The sequence below is a fragment of the Pinus tabuliformis genome, chromosome 6, assembly GCF_031772625.1.
Source record: "Pinus tabuliformis cultivar Carrire ecotype Pingquan chromosome 6, CPIR1, whole genome shotgun sequence".
NCBI classification, from domain to species: Eukaryota; Viridiplantae; Streptophyta; class Pinopsida; order Pinales; family Pinaceae; genus Pinus; species Pinus tabuliformis.
Window position 1 is genome coordinate 792691910 of NC_142292.1, and position 16674 is coordinate 792708583.

At 38.1% G+C, this 16674-nt stretch overlaps 2 protein-coding genes across 16 annotated transcripts in view; one reads left to right on the plus strand and one right to left on the minus strand.

Moving 5' to 3' along the window:
• LOC149261169 (uncharacterized) overlaps positions 1-16674 on the minus strand; it is a 184457-nt gene that overhangs the window by 164256 nt on the left and 3527 nt on the right. The gene's annotated exons all lie outside the window — the stretch shown is intronic.
• On the plus strand, positions 6365-8043 carry LOC149261170 (uncharacterized). Of its 8 annotated transcripts, none has more exons than XM_089421753.1 (5): positions 6365-6818; positions 7114-7205; positions 7355-7446; positions 7545-7659; positions 7779-8043. In XM_089421753.1, exons 1-4 carry the CDS (start codon positions 6693-6695, stop codon positions 7619-7621), a joined length of 387 nt encoding a protein of 128 aa, XP_089277879.1. In that variant the 5' UTR covers positions 6365-6692; the 3' UTR covers positions 7622-7659; positions 7779-8043. The 8 variants fall into 8 exon arrangements, with proteins under 8 accessions (XP_089277879.1, XP_089277876.1, XP_089277875.1 ...); XM_089421750.1 differs by having other exon boundaries at positions 6377-6818; positions 7078-7205; positions 7566-7659; XM_089421749.1 differs by having other exon boundaries at positions 6386-6818; positions 7078-7205.

The following is a 16674-nucleotide window of genomic DNA, read 5'->3' on the forward strand; positions in this document are numbered from 1 at the left end:
CAGGAATAATATCACAACAGAAGCCACTGCTAAACTCTTCTTTGAACAAGTGTGGGTACACTTTGGGATCCCATAATCATCTCAGATAAGGACAACAGTTTCATCAATACATTTTGGTCCAATCTCTAGTTGATGCTGGACACCAAACTCACTAAGTCCACAGCCTTCCATCCCCAAACTGATGGCCAGGCAGAGGTCGTCCACAGGATGATTGTACACATTCTACTCATGTACAACTTAAAGCATCCATGCACATGGGATGAGAGCTCTCCATCGCTCGATTGGCTTTAACCCTTTTCAGGTGGGCTTGGGATTCTAGCCACTTTGTCCCATTGAATTGGCCATGCCATTTCCAGCTACTTAGGCAGATTCGGCTCATGTCCAGTCCGAAACTGATAAGGCAAACAACTTCATTGAGCACATCCAACATATCCGCCAATAGGTCCACGACATTTTGGAGAAATCAAATTCCAAGTGCAAGCAGTGACATGATAAACATCGAGTGCCACACAAGTTTCAGGTGGACGACAAAGTCTGGTTGAATTTGCAAAAGGAATGCCTTACCAGAGCCTACCAGAAACTCAAACCACTATGATATGGTCCTTACACCATTACCAAGGCTGTGGCAGACAATGCATTTGAGCTCAGCGTTCCCCCATTCCTTGGCATGCACCTAATGTTCAATGTGGACCGCCTTCGGCCATACTTTCTACCATTACTAGACACATCCGACATAGTAGAACAACTCACATCAACAGAGTTAAATCCAGATTGCATGGAACAAGCTGCAACTGATCGGATCATGGACACGCAGATCAAGCACACTCACCGGTAAAACATCCAACTCTATCGAGTTGTCAAAGCAGGCCAACTCCTTCACCAGGGCAAGTGGCTCACCAAGGACCAAGTTCAACAGAAGTTTCCTCATCGCATGGAGGAAATCAACGTAATTGGGAGCATTGTTTCCTAAGGGGGGAGGAATGATCCATGTGGATATTGGTGGCCACCCGCCAATTCCACTTGGGCCCCCACCATTGTTTCTTTCAGTTTTTCAGTTTCCTTAATTGTAGCATAGTTTACTATTTTTAGCAGTTTTTTTCAGGTCCTAAACTTCCAGAGCCGTTTTGAGGCCCTAAACGATGTTTTTTTGGCACTCTACCGCCAACGAATTTTTGTTAAAAACGTCTTTTCCATAATAGTCCTCAGAGAGATATTTCTAATAGGGTATCATGTGCGTCAAACAGATATAATATGACCAAGTCGCGACCCCGGGAAGTTGGTTGTCCAACTAACCCCAATGAGGCCCATAAACTCTTGGTGTTACATCTCCTTGGGTTAGGGTTTTGGTTGTTTAGGGTTTGCTCTTATTCTTCAATAATAAAAAGGCCCTTGAGCCTCATTGTAACACAGTTCAGAGGCATGCAGCCGCCACATCTCTTCTCAGGGATAAGCTACCATTGCCCGAGCTAGTTTATTTCCATTTCTGTCACTAGGCATATTTCAATATTTTACATTAATGAAATGAAGTATTATTTCTGCTGCATCTACGTAGATATGGTTATGTCTGTAATTTGTTGCATTCCTGTTTAAATCCAGATCAACAACTCAACACATGTATGAATCTTTTGTATCACATATATTTTTAAGAAATAGACTGGTATGAAGCTTTTCTATATTTGTGATCGATTGGTATTCCATGTAATGAAATGATGAAAAAAATGTGCTTTCTTATATTAGATTATTAGATATTCGAATAGGTTAAATAGTCAACAACATCTAAATCTTAGATTATTTGTTTTGAAATATATGAACAAATGGAAGGTGGATGACCCAACACCGATCCACCTGCACGGTTATATGGAGAACATGAGCAACGTGGACGAGGTGGATCCCCATGCTAGTGGGACTAGTGCATGGATATAGAGATTAAAGTCTAAAATATTTTTCATTAATAGCTACAACCTAACATGGGGTTTTTTTAACCTGTAGCTTCTCTGTTTCCAATTTCGTTTTTTTTAAGTAATATTTAAAAAATTATATATATTCCATTTGAAGAAATTAAAATAAATTTATCCAAAAAGACTATAAAGGATATCTTAGCTAAACATTACCTTACTCTAAGAGCTAACACAACCACATAAAAGAGTCTTCTATAATCATACATGTATCTCAAAAATGTGCATTAAAATTGTTCAAAAACATAGTCCCTCCTATATTATTTGACTCAAGGCTCGATTATTTGACGAGACCAAATCATCCTCCATGTTCTTAATTCTAACATGACTTATTTTAAATTTTCTTGTATAAGCCTCTCATACCGCTCCTTCAATACCATCCAAATCTAGGAAGTTTTCTTTCTAAGCTATAGTTGTTTTCAAGGACTTTATAATCTTCTCCACTTCCAAACCTAGGAAGGATTAGCTCCTACCCATTACTCTTTCTCCATTACCAACTTCCCACAGTAGCCAATTCTGCACAAGAGGGAAGGCTTGGACAATGGCATTCCAACATATCAACAAATTATATATGAGTATTCTTGGATTGTCTTCTAATGAATTAGGCTCAATGTATTTTTAGAGGATAACTTGGCTTCACATACCCTTATTTGATATGAGCCTCCATATGCATCTACCTACCAAAGCCTTACCAAAATGATGCATATTCTTAAGCCCCAACTCCTTCACCTTCTTAAAAATCAACTTCTTCACCACCTTTGATTTTTAAATATGTTCATGTTCCAACACTTGCATTTTCCCTTCTTACAATGAAGGCTAATAAATGAGCCAATTTCATAGAATAAGTACTTTTTTTATCTCATTATTATAATAGAGTTTGGAATATTTAATTTTCAAACTTATTTTCATCTAAATGATTTTTTTAGAAGTCAAAGTACATGCTCCAATACTAATGCTCAATATGTAGCAAAGTTTCTCTTTAGTCAAGTTAAATTAAGCATATGATTTCAATCGTCAAATTATGTTAGTCACTTTCTTAATGATAAATCAATTTATTCATTTTTTGTTCCACTATATAGAAAGCATGGATTTTCATTGGAGTTTAAAATATATTATTTTTGCAGAGAATGACTAGAATATACGTGCATGGCCACGACATACGAAGCATTTACATGTCCATAATGTTCATGACAGAAGACATGAAATGATTACGACATTAATCTCTTTTAAAAGAAATTAACATTTATATATTCATTGTGTAATTACTCTCGAAAAGCTCATTAGCTTGTTGCCTGGTTAGGGCTCCACTGTTAAGCACCAACAATTGCGGCTCCCTCTCTAGCACAAGTCTGACTCTTCTACCCTCCAAGATAGAGGTCATGACCCTCTTGTGGTTGTCTACATTGAGCTCGACCCCTATGTAGTGCTACAAGGAGCTTGTAGCCCGCTTAAACAAAGAAGCTGCCACCCAAACCTTCTACAAGATGACCCAAAATTACTCCATCAAACTCGGTCCTTGCATCTGAACATTTCGACCCCCAAACAGTCACCCAGAAGTGCTCTAACTGCCCTCTTCTACCTTCGCTAGGATATGCCCTGATTTGTGGCTCAAACAAATAGAAACATGCTCTTCGTCCTCCTTGCTTGGTCTCCTAGGGGTGCGACCAACTTCAAATGAGAATTTGCTATGTAATGATGCACTTAAATGTGTCAAATGAGGTTTGAGGTCACACTTATTTATATGAGTTGATGTGGCTCAAAAGACATGATTGTTAGGCTTCATGAACCTACATGATGGTGAGGCCAATCTTGACAATTTTAATATGTGTGGGCTTCACTTCAAAAACATATTTCTCCTTGTCTAGTTTGAGTGATCCTTATGTCAATTTTGGTCCTCTCGAAAAGAGGCATTCAATGAAATAACTATCTCCATCAAATGAGTTGTCCAAAGTGGAATTTGGCCCTAGTTACACAATTTAACAATTTTTAATATATAAGTAAAATAAAATATTGAACAACTTCTATTGTATTATTGTGGTTGTTACTACTCCTAGTCACTAGTAGTAGATATTGTAAGAGTTTTGAACTACCAAAACAAAGACATACACTAGCTTACAAAGATAAACTCCATTGTAGTTTGCACAGTGAATAAAGGACACCTATAGCTTCCCTTTTGCCAAGTGGAAATGCTCCAGACTAATTTACCTGTTGTTGATAATTTCCATATGCACAAGGAACATAACGATACATATTTGGACTAAATCTACATTTCCTTTTCAACTAAGATAAACTACAAATATAGGCCATGACCACAGGGTCAAAAGTGTGTTGCAAGCAAGCCCATGTGTGTCTGTCCTTTTCAAAACGTCGATACAAACTAGATAGCATGTAATACAAAGCCCAATCCTCAACCCATACACAATATTCAAGATAGTAACTTAGCTGCCAAGCCTAGATGTCTTCTTCAACTTAGATGTTGGAAGCAAAAAACATTTTTTTCCCATCTATGACCAAAGTCGGTCAATTGGACTAGAATACATAAATAGTAAAAGCAAGATGAGTACCTAAAAGAGGCAACTCCTTAGAGAAAAGTTACAAAGGGGTTCAGGAGAATCCCAAACTGAGAAGATAGGTCAAGAAGAAGCAAAAGAAAAGAGACAGATTCAAAGACTCCAAAGTTCTTTTGGCAAATATACTTGACAAATGACTTCCTTTGAATAGGTAGGTTGTCGTGAACAAACATGTACATGTTGCTGAATATGTACAGGAGAAAAGCCTACATATGTTGAACACAAATTTTGAGTCTAGAAGGCTAGGATACATAAATGAACAACCATGGGTTGAGGAAGTTATTTGAGAAGCAATTAAGTTCTGGACTCTAATGTGTTTTAGATCTTATTGTAATATTTCATGTCATTGATGGTTCAAAATTCATGATAAGTTGTTTAATTGTTAAACTAAGACCCAGTTGACATTGTTTTGTTTTTTTAAATGTGGTGCCATTTGCATTTGCAATATGTGATGAAATACTGTGTGCAACCCATGTCACCACGAGTTGAACTATGAGACAAATGGGAACTTCTAGTAACGTGAGAGCTACATGTCCATGGGCAATAAATTGTAGTGCGATAATAAAACCACATAACTTGCAAACATTTTACAAGTTCAACAAAACTATATATAGTTCACAAACATTTTGCACTGAAAATTTATTGATTATGATCGTGTTCACCTTCATTTTTCACAAACCAAATAGTCTCCTGCAAGTTATGGACAACCATGTTCACAATTTTTTTATCGACCTACCAAAATGTAAATCAACACAAATTATATGTTTGCAAAAATAATTTTATATATAGCGATAACCTTGATGTAGAATTATAAGCAACATTTACCTAAAGATTTGCCCTGGTTCGGCTTGCAGAGAACAAATATGGGGAGGATAATTGAAAGTTTCTATCATGTTTAAAATTGGAATCCCAACATATAGTTTCGTGCATTTTGAGCATGACATAACCGACTGCATACCTAGATTGGATGATGAGATGAGTCACATACTAAATTTATGGGTAAGTTGTGTGAGGGGAAGTGCTTAGTTGTGTAAATCTAAGGATTTGTCACAATCGAGATGACAATCCTTTTCTTCCAAAAGGGATAAGTAGTTGCAATGCTCGACACTACCAAACTAATAGGAAAGCAAAGAGCGCACACACATCCTGTGGCCCAAAATACAACAAGGCGACATTTGAAACCTAAAATTCTATTTGAGACACATGTACAACAAATACTATGGGAAAACACAACGCTTTGATGACAACATGGAAAGTAAAATACACACATCACTTGCAACTGGGATAACACTACAATAGTAAAACTACAAAACTTGCAAATTAACAGGAGCGTCTACCCATAAGAAGTAGACATGTGTAATGCAAAAAAGGTATTCCAACATGCCTACAAACCCAAGACAATACACTCATCAAAGAAAAGACACACATATATATACTCATGAATATCTGGCACATTTTTCATCTCCACATTGAACACTGTCACGATTTTAATCGTCTCATAAACGGGAATAACAAAATCCCAGCTTATCGTCTCTGATCACTTCAGAAGCGACAATCGCAATAGAGTGCTTTTGAAGACGAATTTGGTTGTTTCTTGATCTTTTCTAAGAGTTCGAAGCACCCAACTAAATAATAGTAACACAGAAAGCCTTAAAATAGATTATAAATTTAAAATGGTGAATCAAGGATGTAAGTGTGCAATGTAACCAGTCAATGAATCAAGGACGTAAGTTTTCAGCGTTTCGATTGAGTGGAGCCCAAATTTATCCGTAAGTATTGATTCATGTATATCATCTGACTTTCAAAGAGTCGTACATAAAAAGCACAAATGCAAGAAGGCTCAACAAAACAGAAGGGAAGTTTCTCAAGTTAGTATATTAACAGGATTAACTTAGTAAATTAACTTGTGTCATGGATAGGTGAGTACGACAGAGCTTGACTCTCGGCCGACATCAAGGGGTGGAGACCAATTAAAAACACAGGGACGGCAAACTGACTGGAGGGGCCCGGATGGCAAACGATATTTGTTAACACCGTTAACATCACTACTACTTTCACTCTACTCTCTGCCTCTCTCTGTTTGTTACAGCAGAAACCAGGAAGGAAGGCGTTGTGGGGCAGGCTTTTTGCTTTTGTATGTAGCCGTTGGACAAGTGGATACCGGCTTATGCTTTTGCTTCCTCGCCCCTCTATTAAAACCCTTCTACAGCCTACATTCTACATTTCTGAATCCCGTGACAGCCGAGATGGTTGTCGGAATTCATATCGCACTCATGCTCTTTTGGATTTGAAGGTATTCAATTTCATTTTTCAAAACAGTTTTCCTTTCCTTTTTCTTCTCTGGACCTCATATTTTGTTTTTCCTGTTACGATGTGTTTCTATTTAATTCATGTGCGTTTCTGCTCTTCAATTTTAAATTTTCTCTTTATCTTTGCTTCTACCGATCTTGTTTTCTAAATGTTTCTCCGGGATGGCATGGGATGAGGTTTCTGGATTGTTTTTGCATTTGTTCCATTTTTTTTGAGTTTTTCCAATATTTAAAACCCCACAGGCACACATTGAGTTTTTCCAATATTTGGAACCCCAGAAGCACATATTTGCAGCTGCTGGTATGGTATGCTATCAAACCTCTGAGAACCAAGCTAACGATCCTGGATTCATCGCTCAGTCAGCCTCCAGGTAAATAAGTTTCACTCTGCTTCATTTCATAGTAAGTTACATAGAAGGGTTTCTGGATTAATTTTGCATTTGTTCCATTTTTTTGAGTTTTTCCAATATTTGAAACCCCACAGGCACACATTGAGTTTTTCCAATATTTGGAACCCCAGAAGCACATATTTGCAGCTGCTGGTATGGTATGCTATCAAAGCTCTGAGAACCAAGCTAACGATCCTGGATTCATCGCTCAGTCAGCTTCCAGGTAAATAAGTTTCACTCCTCTTCATTTCATAGTAAGTTACATAGAAGGGTTGGGGAGGACTGAAGGTACAGGGTGCATAAATCTTTGTTTCCCTTCAGTGATTTCGTTTGCCGAAGCAGTGACATCGCCTTGTTCGATGATGGTGAAAACTATACTCCAAGGGTTGATGTCTTAGCGGTTTTCACTACGAGTCTTCTGAGGGCACTGAAAAAGGTAGGTAGTCTGCCTCTTCTTTCTCCTGGGTTTGAACAGGAGTTGACAGAACATGTGTATAAGTTTCTTTCAATGCTACATTTGTTTTGTTTCGCACACTAATAAATACTATCAATTAGATTTAGGTCCAACATAGCGGTTTTCAACAACTCATGTGGCACAGGACGACGCATGTTCGAATTAAATATTTCTATCCTTATTTATACATAGGCAATCAATGTATAAATACACCTCTTCGATATTTAAACATAGACAATAAATGTCTAAAGAATTAATTAGACAGTTGTTTTTCTGAACAGGGTTAATTAGATACTCCTGCGCATTTTTGGCTACTGGCGTTCATACTCTCTTTAGGGACTATACTCATCTTGATCAGTTAGATATCTTATCTTAACAGGGTTAATGAGACACCTCTTTGATATTTAAACATAGACAATAAATGTTTATTTAGATAGTTGTTTTTATTAACAGGGTTAATTAGATACTCCGCATTTTTTGCAACTGGAATTCAGACTCTCTTTAGTGACCATATTCATCTTTTGCATTTTTCACTCCCGTGTTAATTATACCATAGTATCTTATCAGCTAACAAGGCACATGTTAGTTAAAGGAATGACAATTTGGGTTTAAGGCACAACTATAAATTTTTAAGTAGACAAATTCAACTCAATCTTTGTATAATTTTATTAGATTTCTAGAAAGGGAGATTGATTAGTTAGGTCCCAGACTGGAAATACTTTGACTGAACTATCTTATAGTATTACTTTACATCTTTTTTACTGGAGTCATCTAACGAGGCGGAGGAATTGCCTGGACGGCCAAAAGTGGCCGGAGTCCGGGCAAAAAAATCTTGTAGATACAGTGTTTGAATCGTGTTTTTGATGGTGGAAATGGATTCAGCACCATCAAAAACGTCTAGAACACTTAAAATTTTGAAGTTTAACAACTATAACTTGGATTTACAAAAATCCTAGCCAGATTTTCTCTAAATATAACCAGAATTTCTATAACTTTCCGGGCAACTCGTCTGCCTCGTTAGACTACGTGCTTTTTATTTCATTTCACGTGAAGCAGTGAGTACTAGTCACTTAGGTGACTATATTCATTTGTTTCTATTTTTAAATAGTGTGAGTTATACCATAGTATCTCATCATCTAATTAGGCACATCTTACTTAAGTGATGGCACTTTGGGGTTTTAAGACAACCTGACCTATAAATCTTTAAGTGGACAAAAGCTAACATTTTTATAGTTCATCAGATTTTTAGAAGGGAAGAATGATTGGTTTGGGCCTGGACTTGAAATATTTTGACTAGACTATTTTAAAATATTACTTTACATCTTTTTATTTCATTTCATGTGAAGTGTCACAAGAAGTTTTCTTTTCTTAGATAAAAGTTTTAATGCATTGCATTGTCAGCAATATTGTACTATTTTTTATGACACTTTTGGAATTCTTTAAATTAGATCAGTTTTTGAATTTGTATGTGTTGAGAAATCAATGCAAGTAGATTAGGGTTTGATTCCTCTTTCTTGATAATTACTTGTGAGTTATGTTGGCTTCTTTTACTTCTTTATTATCTTATCTTTCATCAAGCAATTACCATATTATGTGTGTATGAAGATCACAAAAACACAAGACACAAGATGTAGGCACTATGCCAGGCAAAACCCCTCTCGAGGGGAAAACCTAGTAAAAAATTCTCTTCCTCAATAGTTTCCTTTGAGACTCTTCAACCTATACATAGACCAAACCTTCCATCAACACCAAGTTAGCCCTTCCAGATCTTTGACCCTTTTGCAGGGACACTTCCACCCCAAAAACTTTGACTATGCAACAACTTATGACATTAGGTAGCAACTGGCAACAACAACACTTGAAAGACTTTGATCTCCCAAACTAGGAAACGAAAGAGAGAGAGAGTACCACCAAAACTTCAATTTTCCTTTTTTCTTTGAACTTGATCCAACTCACACTTCTTTTGACTTCCTTGACCTGCCTCGCACTTTTTCCAGCTTCACTAGAGATATTGAACTTGCTTGAGATGAGATCTCCTTCCTTTTATAGGCTCCAGGTGAGGTCGAATAGGTGCCCTTTAGGCCGACTTGATCTCCATTAGGCCGACTTGATGTGGAGGTTACGTAAATCATATTTTACTCAATAATAAATCTTTTTGCACGATTCCAAAGCCCAAGAAGGGTCTCTTTAATTGTACAATGACTTTATTAACTTAGAATAAGTCCTAGAAGTTCTCAATGGGGACTTTGACCTAAAGCATGATGACCCAAGCATGAAACCCATGCTTTAATAAAGTCATAATAATAATAATAAAAATTCTTTTCTTTATTCTTTTGACAAGTACATTACATGATGAGTCAAATACATTAATGAAGACTGAACCTAGTTACATTCTTCAACACTCCCTTTTAACTAGGGAGGTATTCATAATATACAAATATAATGGAAGATCTCAAACTATATGAACAATGAAGAGTTTAGGCACCGTAATGCCATGGACTAGATTCCTGACCAGGGCAATCTATCCATTGGTCTCTCAACAGTTTAGGCACTGTAATGCCACAGACTAGATTCCTGACCAGGGCAATCTATCCAAGTGGGACTAAGGTGGATTCAAGCTTTCAGCCTCTCTAGGTACCATCAGGCTTACTTGCTAACCACCAACCTAGGGACCTAGGTGCGTATCCGGGGTCGCAGCTCTATGACCAACGCCACTCTCCCTACTTTGGGACCTAGACATCAACACAAAGTGCCGGCCAGATGTCCTCCCGGGCAATGCTTCACTTGCAAAGCCTCAACAAATCTCTCTCGATCAAATTGATTGGTAACCAACATGCTATCAAAACTTCGAGAGATTTACCTGTACAAACACAACCCCAATCAGTAATACACTTTCAAATGTACATAATCAAATACAAACCTCCGAGGTCTTTTAGACAACTTGATGTTGCTTCTCAACTTTCTGTAGTAGGACTTGGAGTTTTCCCAATGAATCTTGACAGAAGATTCCTCAACCATGCAACTTCTTTTCCTACTTCTGATGCAGCAACATATTTCATAAATCGATTTGACTTTTCTTATCTTAGCAGCCTTTCAGAATACATCCTCCAATTTTCTTCTCTCACTCATGGCCTTCACTAAAACTTACGGTTGTTAGTCCTGGTCTAGTGCATGACACATGAAGTAGAGAACCATATCTGCCACTCCCTCTTAATCAGAGAGGATCTAATCATTCCCGTGCATGGAATATTCTCAACCATCCTCTTATTATAAGGAGATTTCTTTCATCCATGCTCCTTCTCAATCTAGGGAGATTTCTTTCATTCAAGCTCCCTCTTAACCTAGTGAGATTTCATCTAGGTTTCATCTTAACTTAGTGAGTTATACTTCTTCTTTATGACATTGAAGAATCTTTCGTGGCTTCCATCCTTCTCATCAGAGTTATCATTACCATCACCATTCACATCATGCTTATCAGATCAACTTTTCTTTACGAACATCTTCATTATCTTGAAGATCACGTACCTACACAACTTAGATAGCAAGTACAACCAAACTTGTGGAAGCATGAAGTTAACCATATCAAAATCATGGAAGCATTCAACTTTATATATATCAGATGCCCAAACTCACAAGCAAGAGACACATACTCTTCAACATCTTGCTAGGGACTTTATCATAAACCATAGACTACTTTATCATAACAACTTTAATTACATCTAGGGTTTCAATATTTCTTCCAAAGGTATGACATACCCTACTACAACATATAACAAACCCTAGAAACAATTCAAACAAATATAGATCTACAAAGTATCTAACAACTTTCAGAATTTCATACAAACCCTAGATTTCATACATGAAATTTAGCAATCAAAACCAATCACAACGCGGTTAACAACATGACTAGCTTCCACTAGGGTTTGTTGCAAACCCTAGATTTTTTCAATCAAACATCAGTCATAACTAGAACTCATATTTCAACAATCTTATACAAATCTGAAATTATCACATAGTCATTATATATTAGAGATTTGGACTTCTACTAAGGTTTAGCTACAAAACCCTAGAATTTACAAATACTATCATCCTAGAGAATCAAACTTCGACTAGGGCTTAGTTCCAAACCCTAGGACTCATGACCATCAACAATTAGGTCAACTCATACATGTAGGATTCCATCATCATGCACAAGCATATCATAACATGTGTTAGTCAAACCCGACTCCACAAATATCAATAAGAGTCAGACACATAACATACTAGGTTAGACTAGGGTTTGATCGGACAAACACACACATGCCAGGGATTTCATTTCTAAGACATAATAAGGGTCTTGCTTATACACTCTACCAAACCCTAATGATCTAAGGTTTCGATACAAGACATAACAGAGCCTAAATTATCAATGCTTCAAAGGTTCAGAATTTCAGACATCACCATTCAACCCTAACAAGTTAGGGTTTCCATAACCATACCAAAACCCCAAACAAAACATCATCAAAGCATCAGTCAGTTACGTTAGAATTCATCAAATCATCAGACATTTTATTTCAACAATAACCCTAAGTAGGTTAGGGTTTCACACATGATCATCGACATACCCTTAAGTTAGGGTTTTCACAATGAACTTTTTTAGGGTTCCACAAGAGTAATCAAAGATATGAAGAGGGTAGATTTATCTAATGATGAATCACCCAATCAAGAATCTTTAAGATTCAGGGAAGTTAGACAAAAAGATGTTAGTAATAGATTATCAAGAATGAATATGGAGAGAGAAAAACTTGTAATTCAAAACATACCTCTTGTTTCTTAACAAACCTTTGTCTTGTGAAGCCTTCTTCCATGTTCCTTGAGTATTCAACAAGTCTTTTCTAAACAAAAATATGACTAGATGTGATTAGTATTTAATATAAACAAACTTAGATAAGTAAGGGAAATCAAATATAAAAGACAATACAAGGAGCAAGATACTTATCTTTGGAAGTTGGTAAGGGCTTCTTTCAAGCTTGAGGGATGCAAGGGATAGAGTCCCTAAGAGTTCCTAGCAAATATGTCTTTGACTTCGGGTCTTTCCATCATGTTCTTCTTTGGTGAAACTTCTTTGGCAAAGTTTGATTGATCCCTATCCCTTCTTTCTTGATTTGTTTGTACACTTCTTCACTTTTCCTTTTACTAGATCCAAGACTTTTCGAGGCTGAGATCTATCCTCTTCTTCCAAGCATTGTAATTGAATGATTCTTCCAATTTGTTCTCTTCCTTTATTGTCCTTGAAGATAGTAAGCTTCTTTCCTTATAAGGTCTCCTTATGTGATTCTTTAATCAACTTCTTGAGGTTCCTTAGATTAATTTCAATAGATCCTTAAACTGTCTTTTCCTCCTTCTTCACCTTAACTCCATTCTGCGGCTTCAATGATGTTGATCCCAGACCTCTAATAGCATAACTTTTGTTGTCTCCCAATTCCACTGTATAAGAAGATGATTCCTTTGATAGAGTGTGAAGTTGTTTACTCTTCCCTAGATGCTTCACTGTCAATAATCCATGCATTATCATCATTAGGTTAACCTGTAAGTGTAGCCAAGAACCCTTGACTTTTGACCTTGTTGAATAAGTAGTGTAAGGTCCTTTTGATACTTGTAGTATTGAATCCCATTCTTATCATGGAGGGAGTAATCATTTTCCTTCAAGCCAACGAAGTGAGCTTCAATGTTTTTGACCTTAGCTCTGATACCATGTTGAGAAATCAATGCAAGTAGATTAGGGTTTGATTCCTCTTTCTTGATAATTACTTGTTAGTTATGTTGGTTTCTTTTACTTCTTTATTATCTTATATTTCATCAAACAATTACCATATTATGTGTGTATGAAGATCACAAAAACACAAGACACAAGATGTAGGCACTATGCTAGGGCAAAATCCCTCTCGAGGGGAAAACCCAGTAAAAAATTCTCTTCCTTCACTAGTTTTCTTTGAGACTCTTTGTTAAAATTGGCAACTAGGCCCAAACTCCATGTTGGTCATCTTATTTATGGCAGTTGATATTTTCCTTGGATCCCTCTCATCGAGAGGTGTAGGATTGATCCAAAGATCATCTGATTCCGATTAGTATTCACGGAGTTATGAATTTATTTGTGTTATAAGACGATTCGTCAAGGTCGACCAACAACCAAATAAACCCCTCATGTGCTCAACATTTTAGTGTAAAAGGAGCTGACTTGAGAGTCATTTTACACACAACTTCTTTCTCGATTTCTCTCCACTTGTCTTGGGTTTTAGTGTGAGAGAAATCTAGGAGGAAGTAGCCCTAACGCAGTCCTAAGGAGGGTGATCTAGCTCTCAACGCAGTTATGGAGGAGAGATCTAAACATTGCCCTATGGAGCAGCCCTAATGCTGCCCTATGGAGAAGAGCTAACACTGCCCTATGGAGAAGCCCTAACGCTGCCCTATGGAGAAGAGTTAACGCTGCCCTATGGAGAAGCCCTAACGCTGCCCTTTTGAGAAGCCCTAACATAACCTAAGAAGAGGTATGCAGTCAAGAAGGGCAACAATGTAAGCCCTCAACGCAAATTAGAAAATGTTCTCTGCCCTAGATGGATGCCCTAGAACCTTAATGCAGTCTATGGAAGAATGAAAGCTCTAACCGCAGCAAGAGAGGAAGGATCTTAGACAGCGTGGAGGAGGCCCGAGTTCCTCAATGGAGGCCGAGTTAATTACTGGAGCAGTAGCTCGTTTTTGGGTCACTTTGGTGGAGGCCTAGAGGCTGTCTTGGATGCTGCAGACTGCTCTTGAGGGCCGAAGGCATGAGGAACTGTTTCGTGGGGATAGAACCCTTCGAAAGGGCTACAACTGCAACTGTAGCAAGCCGCAGTCCCTTATACACCTATAGGTCTACGTTAAGGATAACAAGGAGGGCGTAAGGGCTAGTTTTGACTGCTGTGGTATAACAAGCCAACGTGTGGTTTAGGAATGCTGGATAAGGGTGATCATAGCCTTGGGACAGATGTTGTGAAGGCTATCCAGACAACTGTTAGAATACCCTTACCAATCCAACAATGTGGCAATCAAAGAATCCCCTAACAGTGAACTGATGTAAGTGCAACAACATGATATAATAAGGTGTGACAACATTGTAAAAAGGGTGCAGCACAGTGATGATGAACGCTGCAATAAAGTGCAGTATGAGGGACAACAAGCATGTAAGGGACAACAAGCATGCAAGGTATAACAAGCATGCACGGGACAACAAGCAAGGTACAACAAGCATGCAAGGTACAAGAAGCAAACAATGAGACAACAAGCATGGACAACATGGTTCAACCATGGCACATGGGACAACAATGCAACATTAGGTGCATTAGTCATGAGGTGCAGCATTGTGATGATGGGTGCAACATGGTGCAGCACGGTGAGGTGCAACATGATGATGAGATGCAACACGATGATAGGTGAAGGAGTCACCTTGGAGAATCAGTTGAAGTAGCATGTCTTCAACTGATCTCATTTATCATCTTCTTAGAGATGATCTATGCTCTTATCTAAGATAAGTCAAAGTGTTGACTTTTGTTGTAAATGTACTATCTCTCTCTCTGTTTGCTGGACTATTGAAGAACATATAAGAAGAATTGATCAAGGTTTCCCCACGTTGGGGTTTGTCCCTAGCTAGCGCCACATCTTGTGTCCTCTTGTCTTGGTTTGTCTCTGCGATTTACATTTATGTTCTATCTGCAGTTTACTTTAATGCTGATGTGATTGCTAATTTGGAAAAGATATTGAGCTAACTGTGAAAATTGAAATAAATTGCTCTAAGCATAGAACATACCTAAAATTAACATGGTATTAGAGTTGAGGTGAAGATAATGCCCAAGCAAGAGTGAAAGAGCAATCACCGAAGACAGTTGGGAAAGGACAAAAGGATCAATGGGTTCCTCATCACTCTTCAAATTCGCCAAGGGTGAAGTCAAAGCAGAGAACATTATCAAAATGGCGCAGCGGAAGCTTCCTATGGCTTACCTACAGATCACTTCAATGGGAAGTTCGGATCTCAGGGTGAAAGGAAAGGCAGATGCCTTGTTTGCAATAAGTTCAGCCATTATGCGAAGGAGTGTCCGAGGTATGGACACATCACTTGATGATGATAACAATCATTCAGGGACATCTTCAATGATCGGAGGAATGACAGGTAATGCAGGCCATCAAGGAAACGACCGACTCTTCAGAGAAAGCAAGGAACCCTAGGTATGAAGAATCAAATGTTGTTTCTAAGAAGATAAAGAAGTGTTATCTTGTATTGGCCCTCTCCTTCAGATTCTCTAGGAATCTGGCTTATTGATTGTAGTGCTTCAAGGCACTCCATTGGATAGAAGGGTGCTCTCTCGAATTTGGTAAGAGATGGAAACAATCATGGGTGCCACTTATCCCGGAAAGGGGGTAGGAAATGTTTACCCCTCAATTGAATGAGGGTAACTCGATTCATTTACAAAATCTCTTTTATGTACCTGATTGCAAGAGCCTGGTGTCAAAGGTTCAGGGCGACATTCATCGATGAAAAGGTACGTGTTTGAAAATAGAATTTTCAAAGATGCTTTTAGTCATGGGTTCTGGGTTGGCAATTTGTATCAAGTTGCAGTATGGTCCATTGGGACCATGTCAATTGACACATCTCATCTATAACATCGGAGGTCTATTATGGGTTCATACCCGATGTGAGTCAGATGGTGACAGGGATGCTTGAATTCAAGAAGAGCATGAAGGTACATGTCTGAGATGTACCGAAGGAAAATCTACAAGGGGACCATTCCCCTCATGTAGCAGGTCCACAGGTTTGGAACAACCTGAGGGGTTTGAGATTCATGATCAGGAATCTCATGTGTGCAAGTGGAAGAAAGCCCTCTATGGCTTGAAGCAAAACACCCCGGGCTTAGTATGAGAGGGATTGATAGCTGTGTGGATGAAACTGAGATTTACTAGAGTGAAGTCGATCCAAACCATTGCTCG

Excerpts from the sequence above, each read along its gene's own strand:
- LOC149261170 (XM_089421730.1), top strand. The coding sequence starts at position 6,693 with ATGCTTTTGCTTCCTCGCCCCTCTATTAAAACCCTTCTACAGCCTACA. Across the intron at positions 7,206-7,318 it reads ATCGCTCAGTCAGCCTCCAG|GCACACATTGAGTTTTTCCA; the intron begins GTAAATAAGTTT and ends GAAACCCCACAG. Across the intron at positions 7,447-7,544 it reads ATCGCTCAGTCAGCTTCCAG|TGATTTCGTTTGCCGAAGCA; the intron begins GTAAATAAGTTT and ends GTTTCCCTTCAG.